The sequence below is a fragment of the Gouania willdenowi genome, chromosome 17, assembly GCF_900634775.1.
Source record: "Gouania willdenowi chromosome 17, fGouWil2.1, whole genome shotgun sequence".
NCBI lineage: Eukaryota > Metazoa > Chordata > Actinopteri > Blenniiformes > Gobiesocidae > Gouania > Gouania willdenowi.
Genome location: NC_041060.1, coordinates 9,302,153 through 9,320,817, shown reverse-complemented (window position 1 = coordinate 9,320,817; position 18,665 = coordinate 9,302,153). Strand labels below are relative to the sequence as shown.

The 18,665-nt window shown below is 37.3% G+C and overlaps 1 protein-coding gene across 2 annotated transcripts in view; it reads left to right on the top strand.

Moving 5' to 3' along the window:
• pappa2 (pappalysin 2) overlaps nucleotides 1-18,665 on the top strand; it is a 78,714-nt gene that overhangs the window by 52,039 nt on the left and 8,010 nt on the right. For both annotated transcript variants that reach the window (XM_028473729.1, XM_028473727.1), the window contains 6 exons: nucleotides 544-754; nucleotides 2,566-2,734; nucleotides 4,429-4,561; nucleotides 5,596-5,717; nucleotides 9,194-9,265; nucleotides 15,820-15,918. In XM_028473729.1, coding sequence (XP_028329530.1) covers nucleotides 544-754; nucleotides 2,566-2,734; nucleotides 4,429-4,561; nucleotides 5,596-5,717; nucleotides 9,194-9,265; nucleotides 15,820-15,918 — 806 coding nt within the window. The remainder of the gene's footprint in view (nucleotides 1-543; nucleotides 755-2,565; nucleotides 2,735-4,428; nucleotides 4,562-5,595; nucleotides 5,718-9,193; nucleotides 9,266-15,819; nucleotides 15,919-18,665) is intronic.

Sequence of the window (18,665 nt, the reverse complement as noted above, 5' to 3'; positions counted from 1 at the left end):
AGGTGTACATACTCTGTGGTGTTATAAAGGGGTTTATTTGTGGGTGCAAAGTAAAATAGCGGGTGTATGGGACATGCGCATGAAAAATGTGTTTGTTGGTTTTTTTTTAATATTTTTTTGTTTGGTTTATTTTTCTGTAATGTATGTTTTTTGGGAGTCATTATGTGTATTTTTGAATCTTGCTGTTGTCTTTTTGATGCACACACTTGGACTATGTGCAAGCTTTTCATAAAGTTTCAGGTCGAACAAACACCGGGTCAGGGAGAAATTCGCTCCACGCACACGCACACACACACGCACACACACGCAGACCTTTCTTGCATTATAGATAGATATAAGAAGATAGATAGATGGTATTGTCATACCTTTATTGAAATATACCCTGTCATTTCTAACATTGTAAGTTAACCAATGTTCGAAAGATTTAAGAAATAGGCAATTGGTCCCTCACTTTGCAATAGAATAAAAATATTCTTTAAATTCCAACTAGGTTTGGACTTTACAGTATATATTTTCTTGTATTGGGTCTTTTCCTGTGCTCAGGTGACAGTGACCGTCTGGTATGTCTGGAGGACGGGTTGTGGTCTTTCCCTGAGGCTTACTGCAAGATAGAGTGTCCGGAAGTCCAGAACATATCCAACGCCAAACTGCTGACACATTCCCTGGCTTCTGGCCATAATATTGGCTCTATTTCCCGTTACAAGTGCAACCCAGGCCATTATGTGATTGGGAGCCCTCAAAATAAGACACGACGGTAAGAGCTATGACAAAGCCGACACCTACACAGCAGCAGTTTTCCACTTGATTTATTTGTTTTTAGTAACAAATTTGAATTAACATGAGATAATATATTTGTCAAAGTTGGTGTTGTAACCCTGATCATTTTTATAATAGATAAAATCCTAGTGTACACCTCATACATCAACGAATCAAACATAATTTACACCAAATAGAAAGGAAAAAGGCCAAAATTGCTACTCAAAAGTAATTTTTTTTTACACTATAGTAATACAGAATAATATCTTCACACAAAAGGAGCAGGTTTGGAGATGCAACCAAAATGGATGGTTAATCAGCCCATTTTCCTGATTTGATTTTCATATTTGAATGCTGAATTACCTTACCATCCCATTTTTTAAATTTATTATTATTAATGATTTCCAATTTGATTTTTGATTATTGATCATTTAAAGCTGATACCCACAATCATTTTTTAATGGTTAATCTATAGCATAGGCCTCGTTGATCAATAAATCAAAGAGCAGTTGCTCGAAAAATTATTTGAAAGGTTAATTTTGAAGCTTGAAAGTCTGTTTTCATCTCCACCGTAAATTTCCGTGCATCGCATTGTGGGATGTAGAGTCGTTGAGAAGGGTGCATAGACGTGTTTTTACTTCATTATTATATCACGGGGAAAATACTGGAAACAAACTAGAACAAAAGTCAAGTAAATCACTGAGCTTCTTGTCCGACATAAAAAAAAAAAAAAGAAGAAAAAGAAAAAAAGAAGTAATAATTTTCAGAGACTTTCAAGCAACAATTTAGACCCTTTTTATTTTCTTTTTGGAGTAACTGATCTATGAGGCATAATTTATGATTTTATCTAATAAAACATTATCAGGGATTGCACCTTTCTTTACTCAAGCCTTTACTATGCTATAGAATATCCTATCCTATAATAACCAATATGATTTAGCTCCTTTTAACGCAGCTGTGTAACAATCCACTTCATGATGAACACACAAACTCCAAAAGGGAAAATCTTAACCATCACTGGACACAATTATTACAGGTTTAGCCAATCTTCCACATATATTCAACTTTTATACAAAACTGCGTGAGGCTCTAATAAAATATGTACTGCTGTTAACTAGGGCCTTATCATTACTACTTTGCCAACTGTATTTACTGAGTTGGCGCCCATTAGTGAAAACAGTTCCCATGTTTGTAATGAGAGGAGGGTTTCCTAATAGGAGACAGAGCCTCTGGGGAAAGTTTATAAGCTAACGTTAGATGGAGTCGGCCCATGCTCTTCACACATTTCACTCATTGTTGGTGGCAGTAAAGTTTTAAATTCAAGGTATTAAATTTGAAATGCAAAAACTGAAATATAACCATTTCAATCCCGTAAATATTTGGATTTTATAGATTAGTTTTACATTAAACCTTTTACTTGGAAAACATTTACGGTTTTCCAACTAAAAGGTTGGAAAACCTTTATGGTTTAAAGTTTCTCAAACATACATAACCCCTGATGCTTTATTAGTCCAACATGTGAAAGTGAAAAGCAGCAACTATTAAAGGACTCAAATCACGGTTTCTGATCTTACCTTTGACTTCTTTATCCACATAAACATGCATTATAACGCATTAGGTTGCATTTACACACCACACACGAGACGTTTTTTTTTAAACTGTAAAACAGATCGTAGTGAGTTCCTTGTTATAGATACAGTTAAATTAAAAAGAGGTGAAAAAAAGAAAAGGTAAAACGAGGTACAGTAAATTTGATAGTGAAACAAACACAAATGAGCTGCTGAAATGTGTTTTCTATGTTGTCTTTAGGAAGTATTTCAGGTTAGAGTGCCTGGAGGGAGGACAGTGGGAAGAAAACGGCTGTGAACCCATTACCTGCCCTGCCTTACCCGATGTGTTCCAGGGCATGTACACCTGCACCAACCACCTGTACTATGACACCGTCTGCACCCTCCAATGTCCAGATGTGTCAGAAAACGTAAGATTTGAAAAGCGCTCAATGTGCGGTGGCTGAGAAGTGCAATGCACATTTACAAATGCCACAACATATTTACTATTTTGAAAACAAATGTACATAATTAGCTTTTTAAAACAGATTTACAATGGCGCATTGTAATGCTGCTTTCACACCAGATATGTCACGAAATGTTCGTGCGACCAGATTACATACAAAGTCATTGGATAGACGCGGCCCAGAGGCAAAATCAAGAGCGTTGGCTGTGCGAGCGCTCACGATTTTTCGTCATATTTGCAAGAGTTGAAAATATTGAACTCCTGCGACTGTTTCGCATGATGAAAGCCAATCAGAGTCTTTGTTGACGATGACGTCAGGCCGTCAACACAGACACCGGTCTGTTCACCCATTCAACCATGGAGTAGAAGCTGTGTGTGACCACCTGGAGCTGTATGACACGGCCTTTATAACCAGGACCGGACTAGGAAGGATTTGGCGTGGAGGAGAATCAGCGAGGAGGTGGTAGTAGCAGGTAAAAGTTCTCTCTGTAGTTTTCATCTTTGAAAGTCGGCACTGGGCTAGGATAGCATTAGCCGCTAATCACACCGGCTTTTTTCACTGATGGTTTATGTTTATGAGAGGAAAAAAAGAAGCGCAGCTCCTCGCTTCAGCAGGCAGTGAAACTCACCAAGTTGGATGTGTCGCTGGTAGGCGGGGCTTCGCTTCAAAGTGATATGAAGCATTTTTTGATCCTGCGGAACATTTCGTGCGGCAGAAGACGCATTCGGTGTGAACGCAGCATAAGTGTAAATGTGTTTCCATATTTGTTAATTTGTTTTGGCCTTTTGTAAAAGTGTCTCGGTAATTTGTAAATTTGTTTTTGGCATTTGTAAAAGTGTTTTGCTATTTGTCATTTTGTTTAGATAATATGTAAATTAGTTTTTAAAATCGTAATTTTGTTTTCAAAATTGTAAATTTGTTGTGGAATTTGTAAAAGTGTTTTGCTATTGTATTTTTTTAAGATAATTATGTATATTTGTTTTCAAAATTGTACATTTGTTGTGGCATTTGTACAAGGGTTTTGCACAAAAATGTACATTTGTAAATATGTTTTGCACTCCTCAGCCACTGTTTCAATGACCCCTGTTATTGTCATTAAATTGAAAACTGAATGATTACTTGTCATCAAGAACAGCGCTAACATTTAAAAAAAAAATTTTTTACAGTGTGCGGTTGTTGCTGTGGCTAAGCATGACTTGTTTTCTGCCATGTACAGATAAATCTGACAGTTCTCATGTCGGCCATAAGATGCATGAGGAGATTTAAACAATGCATTTAGAATAGAATAGTCTTTTATTGTCACGGTACTTGGTGGTACAGTGAAATTTGAGAGATGCTCGCATAGAGCTACAGTACACCACAAATTTCTTTGTGCGTGTATAAAAATGTGCATTTCCAGATTCCATAGTGTGGATAACATGATAAAATCAGCTCTATAGCATACTATTCTTACTTGGTCTCCGAAGATCAAGGCCTGGAATTTAAAAAGGCATCTTGTATTAAAGCCACATTTAGTTGGCATGATTTCGAAAAGAAAGTTTTTCTTTTAAATCCGTCAACAATGTAATTCAACTCTGACATGTATTACTGTTAGAACAACGCTTTAAAGTACTTCTTGATCTATAGAAGAATAAGTGGATTCTGTGTTTTGTTTCCAGAGAGAAATACGCTGCACAAAGAATGGGGAATGGACTGCAGACTTCACCATGTGTTCCAGGTTGCAGGGACCATGCTCAACTCCCCCTGATCTCAACTCTGTAGGATACAACTGTGACGAAGGGACAAGCGTTGGTAAGTGTAATCACTTCTTAGGGTTTATTTAGGTAAATATTTATCACATCTATTAATGAAAAGTTCCGGTGTCCTGTCTGCAGTACATTGTAGTTGCCACTGGGTGGCATTAGCTTGGAGATGCAGACTTGCAGTAATCATAGAGGAAGAAACTACTAGTATGGCTGTGTTTGAAATAGCACACTAACGTACTATACACTACAAACTCAATGAGTATATTGTCTACTATATACTATAAGTATGATTACTTCCCACTAAAGTATACATCCAAGTTTCCCAAGATGCATTTTGAACCTACGACGACAAAAACCTGAAGCACACTGAGGCTAAAGATCTCTGTTGATTCTCCACCTTTGAAAGTTCTGAAAGTGACCAAGTAGAATATCAACATGTGCTCATTTGATCCAAAAACTCACGGAAACACGTTTCATTCTGACATTTTGGAGATTTCCTGAGACCCGCCTTTGTGCTACTGACAAAACCTTCAGTTAACTTCAAAACAAGAGCCCTATTTACAAAAGCGTTAAAAACTAAAGCAAGACAAGAAGAGCTTTTGTTTTGAAAAGGGGATGTTTGACTTTTAGCTTGAAGCCAGTCATGACGTTTGGCTCGCTATGCATCATGGGGCAGTTGAGAATGACTAGTATCTGGGTATTTATCACGTACTCTATCTTTTCATACTATCTAATGTGAACGCACAACATACTCATTTTTGATGTCAAACTTAGTATAAGTAGTACGTTAGTGTGATGGAGATCAAAGCCTTGATTTTCTTTCTCGCCAGTGCAGTGATTGCTGTGTGCTGACAGGATATACTGTGGTTACAGTCTTTGTGCTTGTACTTAAACACAAATGATGAAACTTACCTTAACTTAACTTAAACTTAGTGATAAACAGACCCAAAACAAAATTAGCCTTAGATATGAGACAAAAATAACTTGTCAACCACAAATACAAGACCAAGGCAGGTGCAGAGTTAAAGTAAAGCTGTGTCTAATCCTAAATATATTGCGTTCTTTATGTTTCCTCAACAGGTAATCTGTGTTATCCAATGTGTAATATGGCTCTGGATATGGATCTGTATGATCCTGTTGTTCTACCAAATGGTACGACATCACACAGTCTGAAGCACTGGATGCAGGCCACCAAAGTCCAAGTGAGTCCTTATGAACCATTTTCATTTTTAACTTTACAATTAATAATGTCATTTTTTTAATCTTATGGCATTCTGCTTATTGTATTTATGTCAAAGTTTGACGTAGATTTGATTTGGTGACATCATTTTCAAATCATATTTTGTATAATAAGCTACGTATTGTAATCAAGTTTTTATTGACAAGATAGTTTCGGCTCTGCAATGTAAAGATCTTCATATTAACTGATGATATTATTATTATTTTTTTTTATTTTAGAAAAATACATTCATGTGTATTGAATACAATGTGTATTCTGGTGTGTTTTCAATAGTAGCCTGTGGTTTTTCTACTGGTTGAATAAAAGGCTTTTTTGTGTTTTATGATGAGACTTGAATTACAGTTTGATTTATTATCAAATTATAGTTTTATTGCGGCTGGGAGACAATAGGGTTTTAATGCACAGTGGTTGTTTTTCCTGACAGTGTGGTGTGTGTAACCTGATCCACTGACAAACAAGGCTTCATGTTTTAGGGGGTTTTCTTTTGCACAAAAACACCTTTCAGGATGAATAATGAACACCAACAGCTGGTGTTCTGCAAAACACTTTTTTAAGTTAAATAGCTACAGCGTTACACTGGTTCACCTTTGGACACAAAGAGAGATCGTTTTGATACGCATACAAAAATAACTGAATGTGTTAAATATTTACATTTTGTCCATTTTGTTGCGATAAGTAAATGGATTCCTAAAGAGTGACTGGACAAATGCTCAGGGCTTTCAATTTCTAATACTGTGTTATAGAATATTAAAATGATATTTATCAACAGAGGAACCAATATTATGATTGTAATTAATACAATTGTATTTTTTTTTAAGCTAATATCAATTTTTACATAAAAAATCGATACAGTTTTTGACTTCACAACAAATCCTTGTTCCATTATTGATATTATTCACATGTGTGTTGTGATAATCTGCATATGGGTCAATAACTTATTCAGATATTTCATAAAATGGGTATCATCGGGCAAGGTTTGCATGAATAATATGATGTAAATAAAAATTTAAATACTTTGAAATCGTATACAGGACTATAATTAAACACAACTATAACTAAAATAGCGCAAAATTTGAATAGATTTAGAGAATTATTTCTGTTTTTTTAACTGAAATTATTGAGCCATAAAAACCCAGATTTTCTTTTTGTTTTTATTTTATTTTCCTGTTTTTGGAAAATGTGAATCACAGAAATGTTTTTTTTTTTTGTTTTTTTGTTTTTGTTCTTTAAATCAAAAGTTGAATTCATTACAAATCATAGATGAAATATGTCATTGGCATGCCAGGATAGTTCAAAGTTTCCTTCAAACCAAATGCCGTGGTATAACCACACCATATTCAGTGTTTTGCATTACTGGAAATCAAAGTAAGATAAGGAGATAAAGGTTTCAGTTTACGTCAGACCTTTCAGGAACTACAGTAACACACACACACACACACAGACACACACACAAACGCACACACACAGAGTGGATTCAAGCTATCATGATAAAGTTATGTGGAATGTCTTGGATTGAAGCTCCAGTGGTGCTGTTGTTTGTTTTTAAAAGGAGGTCATGTTACCCAACATCATATCTGAGGAATCGCTGCTACGTTAATGCTGCTCTACTTGTGCTTCATACCGTTGGGTGGTCAGTGCACCAGCCAGGAAGCCAATCCACCCCTGCCAAGGTCGAATAGTTGGAAAGAGATCGACTTACTTGCTCCATATCTCTGACATTGCCATCATATTTTGAAGCATTGTGTTATCTTAAATACTTCAGGTCTTCATTGCTCAGCCAGGCTGTGCGTGATGAATCAGAGGGCAGGATATGTTTTCTTTGTCTATATTTGTCTGTCAATCAGCTGTCAGGAAGTTCTAAAGGTAAAAAAAATGACGATTAATCATCAACAATCGCTGCAAAGCTTCAGATGTACATTCATTTCATGTTGCAGATAAACAATTTTATACAGTTTTCATTGCACATCATTCAGAAAGCCTGAGCTCAAGCTTAGGATTTTGACTCAGAGTTAGTCAAAGATAAACAGGTAGTGGTCTTAAGCAGTGTTTTCTAAAACGGGGGTACTTGTAACCCTAGGGGTACGCAATGGCACTACAGTGTTTACTTGAGAGAGAGAGAAAGTGGAAAATTTACTATTGAAAGCACACAAATATATATAACATAAATGTTTATTTTTAGTTAAAAATTATAATCATAATAATGATGATGAAAATTATGTTGATTAGAACATGAGGTGAAAATATAACAGTCAGTCTTGGTCCAACACCAGGTGGGAATGATCGGAAATGCTAAAAACTATAGAAATAAATCTGTTTAGGAGGCACTACATTTTGTTTCATTCCACTTATTTACAAAATTAGATCATTTAAAATGTGTGTTGTCACTCTCTCATGCCATCATTATGCTCTATTGTTGTTTTTTCATAGTATTCTGTGCAAAACGTAGTTGGATAAAGGATGTACTTCGATTCAGAAATAAGAGAATAAGGCAAAAAACGTTTGAAAGCCACTGGTCAAAAGGCTACATGACCTTTCAGAGTTGATATACATTGATCATAAATCTGTTGTTACAAATGTTGTTTCCTGTATTAAACAACTAAATAATATTTATCTAATATACCACATCTGTATTTGCAATGTTTAAAATCATTCACTATTAGTAGTCTTTATTTTGTTGTCAACTACATTCCTTTAGGTGGCCAAACCTAGACCAGGGGTGTCAAACTTATTTTAGTTCAGGGGCCAAATATGGACAAGGTTGATGATAATTGGGGAATCGAACAATTTCAACATTAGTGCCACTTTGCATTTCCGTGTATAAATGATATAAAAGCACGTATGTAGTATAAAAGCCAAGGTGCTGACAATATCCAAGCAATAGGTGACAGGCAGTGACATTATTATTTCAATTTGGGGAAATGTTGTCAAATAATTGGAGGAATGAGCAGGATTTTGGAAAAACTCTGTTTGTTCCAACAATTCAAGAGTAAAAATGACTTCCACCGTGTTATCCAAGCATGGGAAAACTGGAAACTCCTGCAAATACTGTTGAGTTTCATAGAATTTGTGACAAACTCGATGAAACTCTACTAGATTAATTGTAAAGTTCTGCTTCCAAATAAATCTTTTTGATTACATCAATCTGTCTGTGTGTCTTTACAAACATTAATACCATCCCAAATATACATAAACTCCTAGATTTAAACTTAAACTAAGTTTTAGTCAAATTAAAATAAATAAAAAATAAAACAAAATTTGCTGTCAAAATTGAGACTGATTTTTTCAAATAATTCAGGCAGTTCGATCTAAAACTAAACAAAAATAAAATAGTTGCTCTAATGTCTTCATGGCAAACACAGTAAGTCATTTTTTTCTGTCTCTGCATGTTAAATAAATATCTTCACGAGTTCTGTTTTTTTTTTTTTTTTTTTTTTCCAGAGCATAGTCTGCACCGGGATGATGAAGTGGTACCCTGACCCTCAGCACATCCATTGCATCCATTCCTGTGAGGTAAGATTTACAGCAGCCATGCAGACCCCCATCAAACAGAACACTTGAACAGTGCTGTTTTCCCTCCAAGGTAATCATTTACTCATTATAACCAACACAGGAGGTTAAAGTCTGGTTCTGCAAGACGTCAGTCTCTCACACGCACACACACACACACACACACACACATACACCCCAACTGAGAAATCATCCGTTTATTTTATCCATGATGGCTCCATTAATTCGCCAAATACTATGTAATTCTCTAAAGTTGGCGAGACAGTTTAACTTTTTCTATTTTTAAGTTTAAGTTTTATTTTCGGTTGAAATATAAATAACAGATTTAAAGGCTTTGCTCTGGGTTTGAGGGCCAACAGTTGGACTATTGATACCCAAATTGAGACAATTCTTAATTTCTCCTTGTATGTCTTTCCAATAGTTAGTTAATTTTGGACAGTCCCAAAACACATGGGTATGGTCTCCCACCAGACCACAGCCCCAATACAAAACCAATAAATCAATAAATACATCCAGAAATAGCAACACAGAACATTAGGTAAAATAATATTCTTCATTTCGGAATGTTCTTCATATTCATTGATGTGAAATTAATGTTTATTCTCTGAATATCGGTATGTTTCTCACAATATAAAATAATGTTGAGATGTATTGGTGAGTTGTTCAGTTATTGGGGATTTAATTCAGATTTCTTTGTTGGTGAGTTATTGGTGATTTAATGTTGAGTTATAGTTGAGTTATCGGTGAGGTAATGGTTTGTTATTGAGTTAATTGTGAGTTATTGGTGATTTAAAGGTAATTTAATGGTGAGTTGTTGGGATTTAATATTATTTATGTGTCTATTTTGAACAAATTTTAAAAGAAGTTACACAGAATTAAGGGGGGAAATTTAGTTTTTGGGGAATTAAGGTTTAGTTAATGGGGAGTCACTGGAGATTTAATAGTGAGTTATTGGTCAGTTATTGGTGAGTTAATGGTGTGTGATTCCGAGTAATTGGTGATTTAACGGTGAATCTTTATTGATTTAATATTGAGTTAATGGTGAGTTATTATTGGAATTCAATGGTGAGTTATTGGTGATTTAATGTTGAGTTAATGGTGAGTTATTGGTGTTTTAATGGTGAGGTATTGGTGACTTAATGATGTAATAGTGATGTTGGTGTAATACTGATATGATAATGTAATGGTGAGGTAATTGTGAGTTATTGGTTATTTAATGCCAAGTTATTGGTGATTTCATGTTAAAGGTCCATAGCAAAGTACACAAACAGTATTTGAGGTTTATTCTCCCAAACTCGCATGTTTTCCATGGTTTTAGCCCTCTGAAAAGTCAGTTTAATGACGCTTCTGAAAACGGGCTGTTTTTGGGGCCTTTGTGCATATGCATGAGTGGGTGTGTCTAAAGATGCTGACTCTACACAACAGCTTTATCATCATAGCAATTTTCTTTTGCTATCCCCAACCCTACCCTGGAGCCAGGCCTGAGGTTGGGGATTGAGAGGGAGCGCCTAGTGGCCCAAAAGGATAAAGTGGGCCTGCCCTCCCGTAGGCTCATCACCCGCAGGAGGGACCGTATGGGGCCAGTGCAATGTGGATTGGGCAGTAGTCCAAGACAGGAGCCTTGGCGATCTGATTCCCAGCTACAGAAGCTATAGGGACGTGGAATGTCACCTCTCTGGCGGGGAAGGAGCCCAAGCTTGTATGTTTGCTATGTGTCGGTCTCATCTCGACACATAGCAAGGGCCCTGTAACCGGCCTCCTCGAGAGGGGTTGGACTCTCTTTCACTCTGGAGTTGCCAATGGTGAGAGGCGCCGGGCTGGGGTGGCTAAACTTCTTGCTCCCCGACTCAGTGCCTGTACGTTGGCGTTTACTCTGGGAGATGAGCGGGTAGCCTCCCTCCCCCTTCAGGTGGGGTGACAGATTCTGACTGTTGTTTGTGCCTATGGGCCAAACAGCAGCTCAGAGTATACACTCTTCTTGGATTATTAGAGGGAGAGTGCTCCTTCTGGAGATTGGCAACGACAGTGAAACCTGGAGGGGCGTGATTGGGAGGAACGGCCCCCCTGATCGGAACCGGAGCGTTGCCTTCTTATTGGACTTCTGTGCTCGTCACAGATTGTCCATAACAAACACCATGTTCAGGCATAAGGGTGTCCATATGTGCACCCTAGTCTGCAGTTCGATGATAGACTTCGTTGTCGTGTCGTCAGACTTACGGCCGCATGTCTTGGACACTCGGGTAAAGAGAGGGGCGGAGAAAAATCCAACTGGCCCGTTTGGAGCTGACTTTTTACAAAATGTGGATAAACAAGGGAGAGAGAAAACAGAACTTTTTCAACGTTGGCCCTCTGAATGAGCCTAAAGGGATGTATATCACTGTAGTAAAACCATTATAAAGTGATTTTTTCATAATACTGCCCCTTCAACTTTATGAGTTATTTGTTTTAGAATCTGTTTTAAATGAATTCACAGATGCCCTGTTTTAACTTCATCATGTCTACAAGCCTAAATAAATTTGCTGCCCATGTATTTTTCTAACAACAAGCAGTGTCACTTATTTGCTGATGGCTGCTTTCAATAAGATATCACTACTTGTCTTCAAAGCTGCTTAACCCCATAACTAACAAGTTTAAAACTCTACCTGTATGTCCTCCAAAAGCTTTCTCAATCTGAGAGGGGCAACGTCAGTCTGTTTTTTTTTGTGCTGCATGACAACTTTCAGGAAGGCTTTTTGTGCAATTGCATTTTATCACACTTCATTCAAGACTAAGGTTATGGTTAAGATGATAACTACCATTAAAATGCAACACTTTGCAATCCCCACTGGGAAGCTTTCCATGGAAACACCCAAATATGGCCGATACCAGTGATCGCATATTATTAACATAGCAGGACAAAAATGACATCAAGTATGAAGTGAAAATACTTCTTCAAGAAAATTTTCTATTTCGACGACATCTTTGCGTTCTTCTATAGGACTCCAAATCCCACAATGCAAGTTAAAGTCACATGACCAGTCATCGACAAACCCATTGTTTGTAATAAAAGCAAAAACAAACTTGTGAACGGTAATTTCAACCTTCCACATTTTGTTTTCTGAGTAAAATCCCTACCAGAGGATTTATGAGAACAACTTCTGGATGACATACAGGTACATTTTTTAAAAATGTGAGTTTTGTGCCACTGTGTGATTTACCTTGCCTTAATCGTCCTGTCGTGTGTATTTTTAGGCACAGTTAGCTTGATGTATAACTCACCAAATATCTCAGTGAATATCTTTTAGCATCGAGCATAAATCTGCTAAAAATCATAGACTCAGATCATTTAGTGTCGGGCATTTCAGTTGAGTTCAGGAAAAAAGCTGGAACTCCTGGTGGAAAACATAAACCGTTGATGTCTCACGCGATCAAAAATATTCCTTCGACCTGCCAGCCGTACATTTTCCATTTCCACCTTTCTGTTAATGTTGCTATGCTAAACAGTTGCCAATAACCCAATCCTACATGACAACACTGTAAATTCTATCAGACCACATGTGTAGCTATTTCTTTCTGTGAGATCTTATCACGAAAACACTCCTTTCTTTATGACTCCATTTCCTTGTTTTTTTTCTTCCGTTCACTCCTGAACCATTGACAGTTTAAAATTCTGATTTGAGATCATATCAGTGCACGTCTAGCGGCAGCGCAATCGCTCTGGTTAATAATATTTTAGGGAGTTCCATCAAAAGTCTGAAAAACTGATGTCTTCCACTATGTGTGTATTCATCTGTATGATTAAAAAGCTCAGCGGACCAGCAAGAGATATCGAATAAAATCTGCTTTCCAAAACACAAGTCATCAGAAAAGATTAACTTTTGAACTAAGAAACATCACTTTTTGGCATAGTTTACACAAGCTGAACCCTATTCATGGTTTATCCAGCTGTCAAGCATTTTGTTTTTTTTGCCTTTCACTTTTTTTTAAATGTGAAATCAAACCGATATGTGGGGTCATTTCTAGAGGCCAGTGAAGTATTTGGTCAATTTTTAACTTTATCATTTTTATAAATGCTTGACACATACACCATTCAGCAAGAAATTATGAAATAATCAACCAATACCCCTGTATCCATCCATCCATCCATCCATCCTTCGACACTAATGAGTCTAGCATCAGACTTGAAGCTACCAATTACTGTGAGAGTCTAAATTTAGTCATCATAAGGTTTTTCTATTCCCCCCAATTAGTCTTTTATGCAAACTTGCTGCCAAATGCATGTTGGTATTAAAAAAGCTCAGTGGTTGAATATTAGCAGAAACAAGATGTTTGTGTGGTTCATTGATGCTGTAATATGGAAACCTGCTGACCTACGGCATGCTGCCAACACTTGAATGTGTGTAGGGAAGAGAAGTAGATAAAGGGGATGGCAAACACTAACCTCTCCATGACGCCTGGCCGTTAAAATAACTGCACGTGGTCAGTGTGTAAGACTACAAGCTATTAAATGCCTTCAATCTAAAGAAAAATATCCACCACATCCCTAGAGTACAAATTGGAAAGATGTTAGACGTTGTGATCGCAGCTAAGAGTCTTTCATCTTAAATACAATGATTGAATAGATGTTTTTTTTTGGTGCAAAAAGGGAGTCATTGGAAGTAAAGAGAAAGCAGCAGAAATCTACTCAGCTTGCAGGAATTTAAAAGAATCTTACCCAATTCGTCCAGTAATTTGTCTGAGGAAACACAAAGAAACTGAGGGATTTTAAACTGTTACCACATGAGGATTTAACTGTCGTTTAAATCAATACTATTAGTTTCCATTCTCTGACGAAAAAAGGACATTTTTGATCAGTCAGAAAATGAATGTGGAAAAACGCTGCGTTTGAAAAGACACTCATACTAAGTTTGACTTCAAATTTAGTATGTGGTGCGTTCACATTAAATAGTATGAAAAGATTGATTACGCAAGAAATACCCAGAAGTATACTATATAGGGACATTTTGGAAGTAAGCACAGTGGGCACACTAGTCATACTCAACTGCCCCATGATGCATTGCGAGCAGAATGTAAAATCGTCCTGGGACCGGCTTCAAGCTAAAAATCAAACATCCCTTTTCAAAACAAAAGCATCTTCTCTTATCGTCCATTAGCTTTTTAACACTTTTGTAAATAGGGCTCTTGTTTTGAAGTTAACCAGAGTTTTTTTCAGTTGCACAATGGCGTGTCTCCGAAATGTCAGCGTGAAATGTGTTTCCGTGAGTTTTATGGGTCAAATGACCACGTTTCTCGCTCAAAATGCCTTCAGAACTTTCAAAGGTGGTGAATCAATGGAGATATTTAGCCTCAGTGTGCTTCAGGATTTTGTCATTGTAGGTTCAAAATGTATCTTGGGAAACTTGGAAGCAGAGGCGGCAAAAGTACTAGTCTTCAGCAATAAAATAAAAGTATAGAAAAATGATTCTGGTAAAAGTAAAAGTATTGAAGTTGCTCCCTTACTTGAGTAAAAGTAAAAAAGTAGATGCTATTAAATGTACTTAAGTAAAAAAGTAAAACAAATGTTGCTTCAATAATAAGACAGGATAACCAGAATACTGGTACATGGAAACACGTTACATCTGCTACTTTTGAACATCATGAGAATTTAGCACTCATAATAAATACGTAAATCAAATGTGTCAAGAAAAAAAAATATGTGCAAATGCTCAAATAAAACCCAGAACAGAAGCTTTGAGTTTTTTAAGAAGCTGTAAAAAACTGCTACATGGAAATACATTAAATCTGTTACCCTTTATGAACACCTGGATAATTTAGCACTCATTATTCATAGAATTTGTAAACAAAATGTTTTAAGAAAATAAAATACAAATTAGTTTAACATTTGAAAATGTTAAACATAAAACTAAGGGATCTGCCTGACAGAAAAAAGGTCAAACTAACAATATTTTGCATCTTTTTGCATCGTGGCATCATCTTGAAAGGTCTTAAAAGTAACAAGCTCATTTTTAAAATGTAAGGAGTAGAAAGTACAGATATTTGTTTTAAAAAGTAAGGAGTAAAAGTTAAAAGTCGCCAAAAAAATAAATATTTAAGTAAAGTACAGACACCAGAAAAACTACTTAAGTACTTCTACTACTAAGTCACCTCTGCTTGGAAGTATATTTCAGTGGGAACGGTCATCATCCTATTCATCCTAACCATACTTATAGTATATAGTAGACAGTATATACTCATTGAGTTTGTACCAGTATGCCATTTCGAACACAGTCCAAGTCAGGCGACTGTTTCCCATCAAACCTGCTGTTTTGAACTGATGGCCCATTTCCACTTCTTGTGTACTTATCAGAGGTTGTTTTTCCCTCATTTCGTGCCCTTTGCCAAACCTACGACTTGGCCCCGTCTTTCCTTGTTCTGCATAATTACTGGTTTTCTATCGTTTTCTACCAAATGCTTTGATTTATTGACAGTGTAGCCTCTGTTTCCTCCCGGTTGGCGAGCATATTTCTAATAGCCTATGCTATGTGGGTGAAAAGATTTGGACCCTAACACTAGTACATGTTTGTAACTTGTGTGTCTAGCCTTTTGGAGGAGATGGCTGGTGTGACACCATCAACAACAGAGCCTACTGCCAGTATGATGGAGGAGACTGCTGCCCGTCCACACTCTCATCCAGAAAGGTAAACACACACACATCCAAAGACGCACCCCGTGAGCTCTGTTTACACATCATTGAAAACTTATTTTAGCACGCTTTAGTCCTGTTTAATGAAATAATCAGTTCACAAAAAAGCCTGTTAATACCCTAAGACAGAGGTTCTCAACCTTTGGGGTCAGGATCCCATTTAGAGTCGCGAGATGCTGGGAGGGGTTCTCCAGATGCCTTTAAAAAACTAACCAGTTTTTGAACAGTTTGAGCCAATTTTTGCTTATTTTTACCCTTTTTCTGCAACTAGACCAAACGTGCCATATTTTAACCTATTTTCATCACTTTTTCTTGCCATAATTTTGCTCCTTTTAATGAATTTTTGCTACATTACTTTCATTTTTGCCACTTCTCCATCACATTTCAATGCCTTTTCTGCACATTTTTTCCACTTTCAAGTCTTTTTCGGCACTTATAAACCCTTTTCAACACTTTTCCACGGTGGCCCACAAGGGCCACACAACACAACACACCAGCAGAGGTTGGTGTGTTGTGGCTTTTGTTGGTGTGTTATGACTGTATTTTTCCCACCTAATGTTGCATATGTTGACCCATTATTGTCACTTTTAACCTCTTTTCACTATATTTCATTCTCATTTTTTTTGCCAATTTAACCACACTCGTGATTTGTCATGTCCATTATTTGGCAGTTTAAACTAGTTGTTCCAATATTGACACTTGAAATCCTTTATACAACCAATTTCTGTGGGTTTTAAAATTTCATTTCACCGGCTTTTTCACCATTTTTGGTCACTTTTAACCCATTTTATTTCTGATTAAAAAAACGATTTACATCTTTAAGATGACTATGTACTATGGCACAAATAATAATAAACTCCCTGGATAAAAGTGGATATTATTCAGATAAATAAATAAATGTGTTTATCACAGATTCATAGAACAATGGATCATCATGTTGCTGATTTTATGGATGAGCCACAAAAATCTCTCCCCTTTATTCTCCCTTATAGATGACCCTGTCTCCACATGACTGTTCTTCAATGTTCATGTCTGTGTTCAACCACCTTCAGGTACAGTGGGGGTCCCTGGTTTCTGGCACTTTTATTTTGGGGGTCTCGGACTGAAAAGGTTGAGAACCACTGCCCTATAAGATTGTTAAAGAGGTGTTATTTGGTGGTTTGCACCATGCAAATCAAGGCAGAGCTTTTGAGCCTGACTCTTCCTGTTTACAGCAGTGGATTTCTGTCTTTTTTGGCCAGAACGCTGCACCTCTACGCAGGAGACTCTAACAAAGCAAACAAACACAGAACCTGCTACTTTCCCCCCCTTCACTCCCTGTTAACGACGGCTAGTATTTACGCTCCCTCATCTGGGCTTAATGGAACATAAGAGACCTGGACCCTCTGGCTTTTCCACTCAAATAGTAAATAAGCAGGTTTTCATCACCGCATGCCACTATGCACCATCTTTTCTTTCATATTTGGGGGCTTTGCTTTATTGCTGAGGTAACTACTCGTGGCTTCAGGAAACTCTTGAATATAGAATTTATTGGGCAGTTAGGAACACGTTTTCCACTCAACTATGAGAGTGTTCGGAACATAAACTCCTCGTAAAAAAGTTTTCTGAATAAGTGAGAAATGTGTTTGTGTTTGAGATCCCTTAATGTAACAGGCATGAATTTAAGCACCTTTTTTGAAATAAAACATTAAACTACAGATTGCTTGGTGTTTATCCACCCTTGCATGAGTTCCCCAGTGAGAGCATGTTCATGTTCTGCTACAAGAGGGAAAATGTATCACGCTGAACTGAAAAAAACACTCCAAAAGATTTGCTGTATATGTTGGGTGGCTAAGAGGAATGCTATGAATAATAATGAGTGAAGTCCGGGTCAGGCAGCAGTGGAAACTAGGCCACTCGTTCCATCAACTACTTCTATATAAACAACATCTTTTTCCTTTATTTTTCGGAGCTTTCATAAGTACTTTTGCAGTATATCGCGTGTGGACGTTTGGGAAGTTGCTCACATGCACTACTAGCCTAGCCTTTGCAATATAACCTATTTGGCTACTGTACAGGCACGTATTCCTGACACTCATTTAGGGGCCCTGCCTATTAATTCCGATGGCCTTGAGCTGGCCGAGGCCCATGCCTGTCTACTTCATGTCCGCAGCACGCCATGACTCAATGGCGGCCCCCTTTCTTAAATAGAGAAAAGAGTTCAGCGAGTGTGTAGCTGCCGTCATAATAAACGAGCTGCCAGACTGCCACTAACTGCTCTTTTTACAGGGGAAGAGGGAGCGCAGGGCAACAGTGAGGGAGCACAGAGGTGTCTGACGCGCTGCGGTTCACTCGGCCTCTGTAAAACTGCGCCTCAGCGAGCACAGCTCGTTCTGAGGAAGTGAACTCAACCGCTGAGTCTTCATCAGAACGGCCACTGTGGCTTCAGGAGGGGGTGACGGAGCAGAGGGAGGAAACCAAGAATTAGCAGACGTGTATTCACAACAATCAGCTTTTACATGACGCCACCTTTTGCAAGTGTAGAAAACCCACACGTTTTCAACACCAACAAAGTGAACTTCCTCTGTTAATAGACACGAGGTAGAAATAGCCAAGAACGTAAGTGTTTACTTTCTACCTAATAATACATTTTGTCAGCTGCTTCTGATATATCTAAACTCAACAGCAATGGACATGCTAATGTCTTTAGCTCAACCATTTAAAGTATTTTTGCTTGCCTGACAGGATTTTTGCAAAGATTAA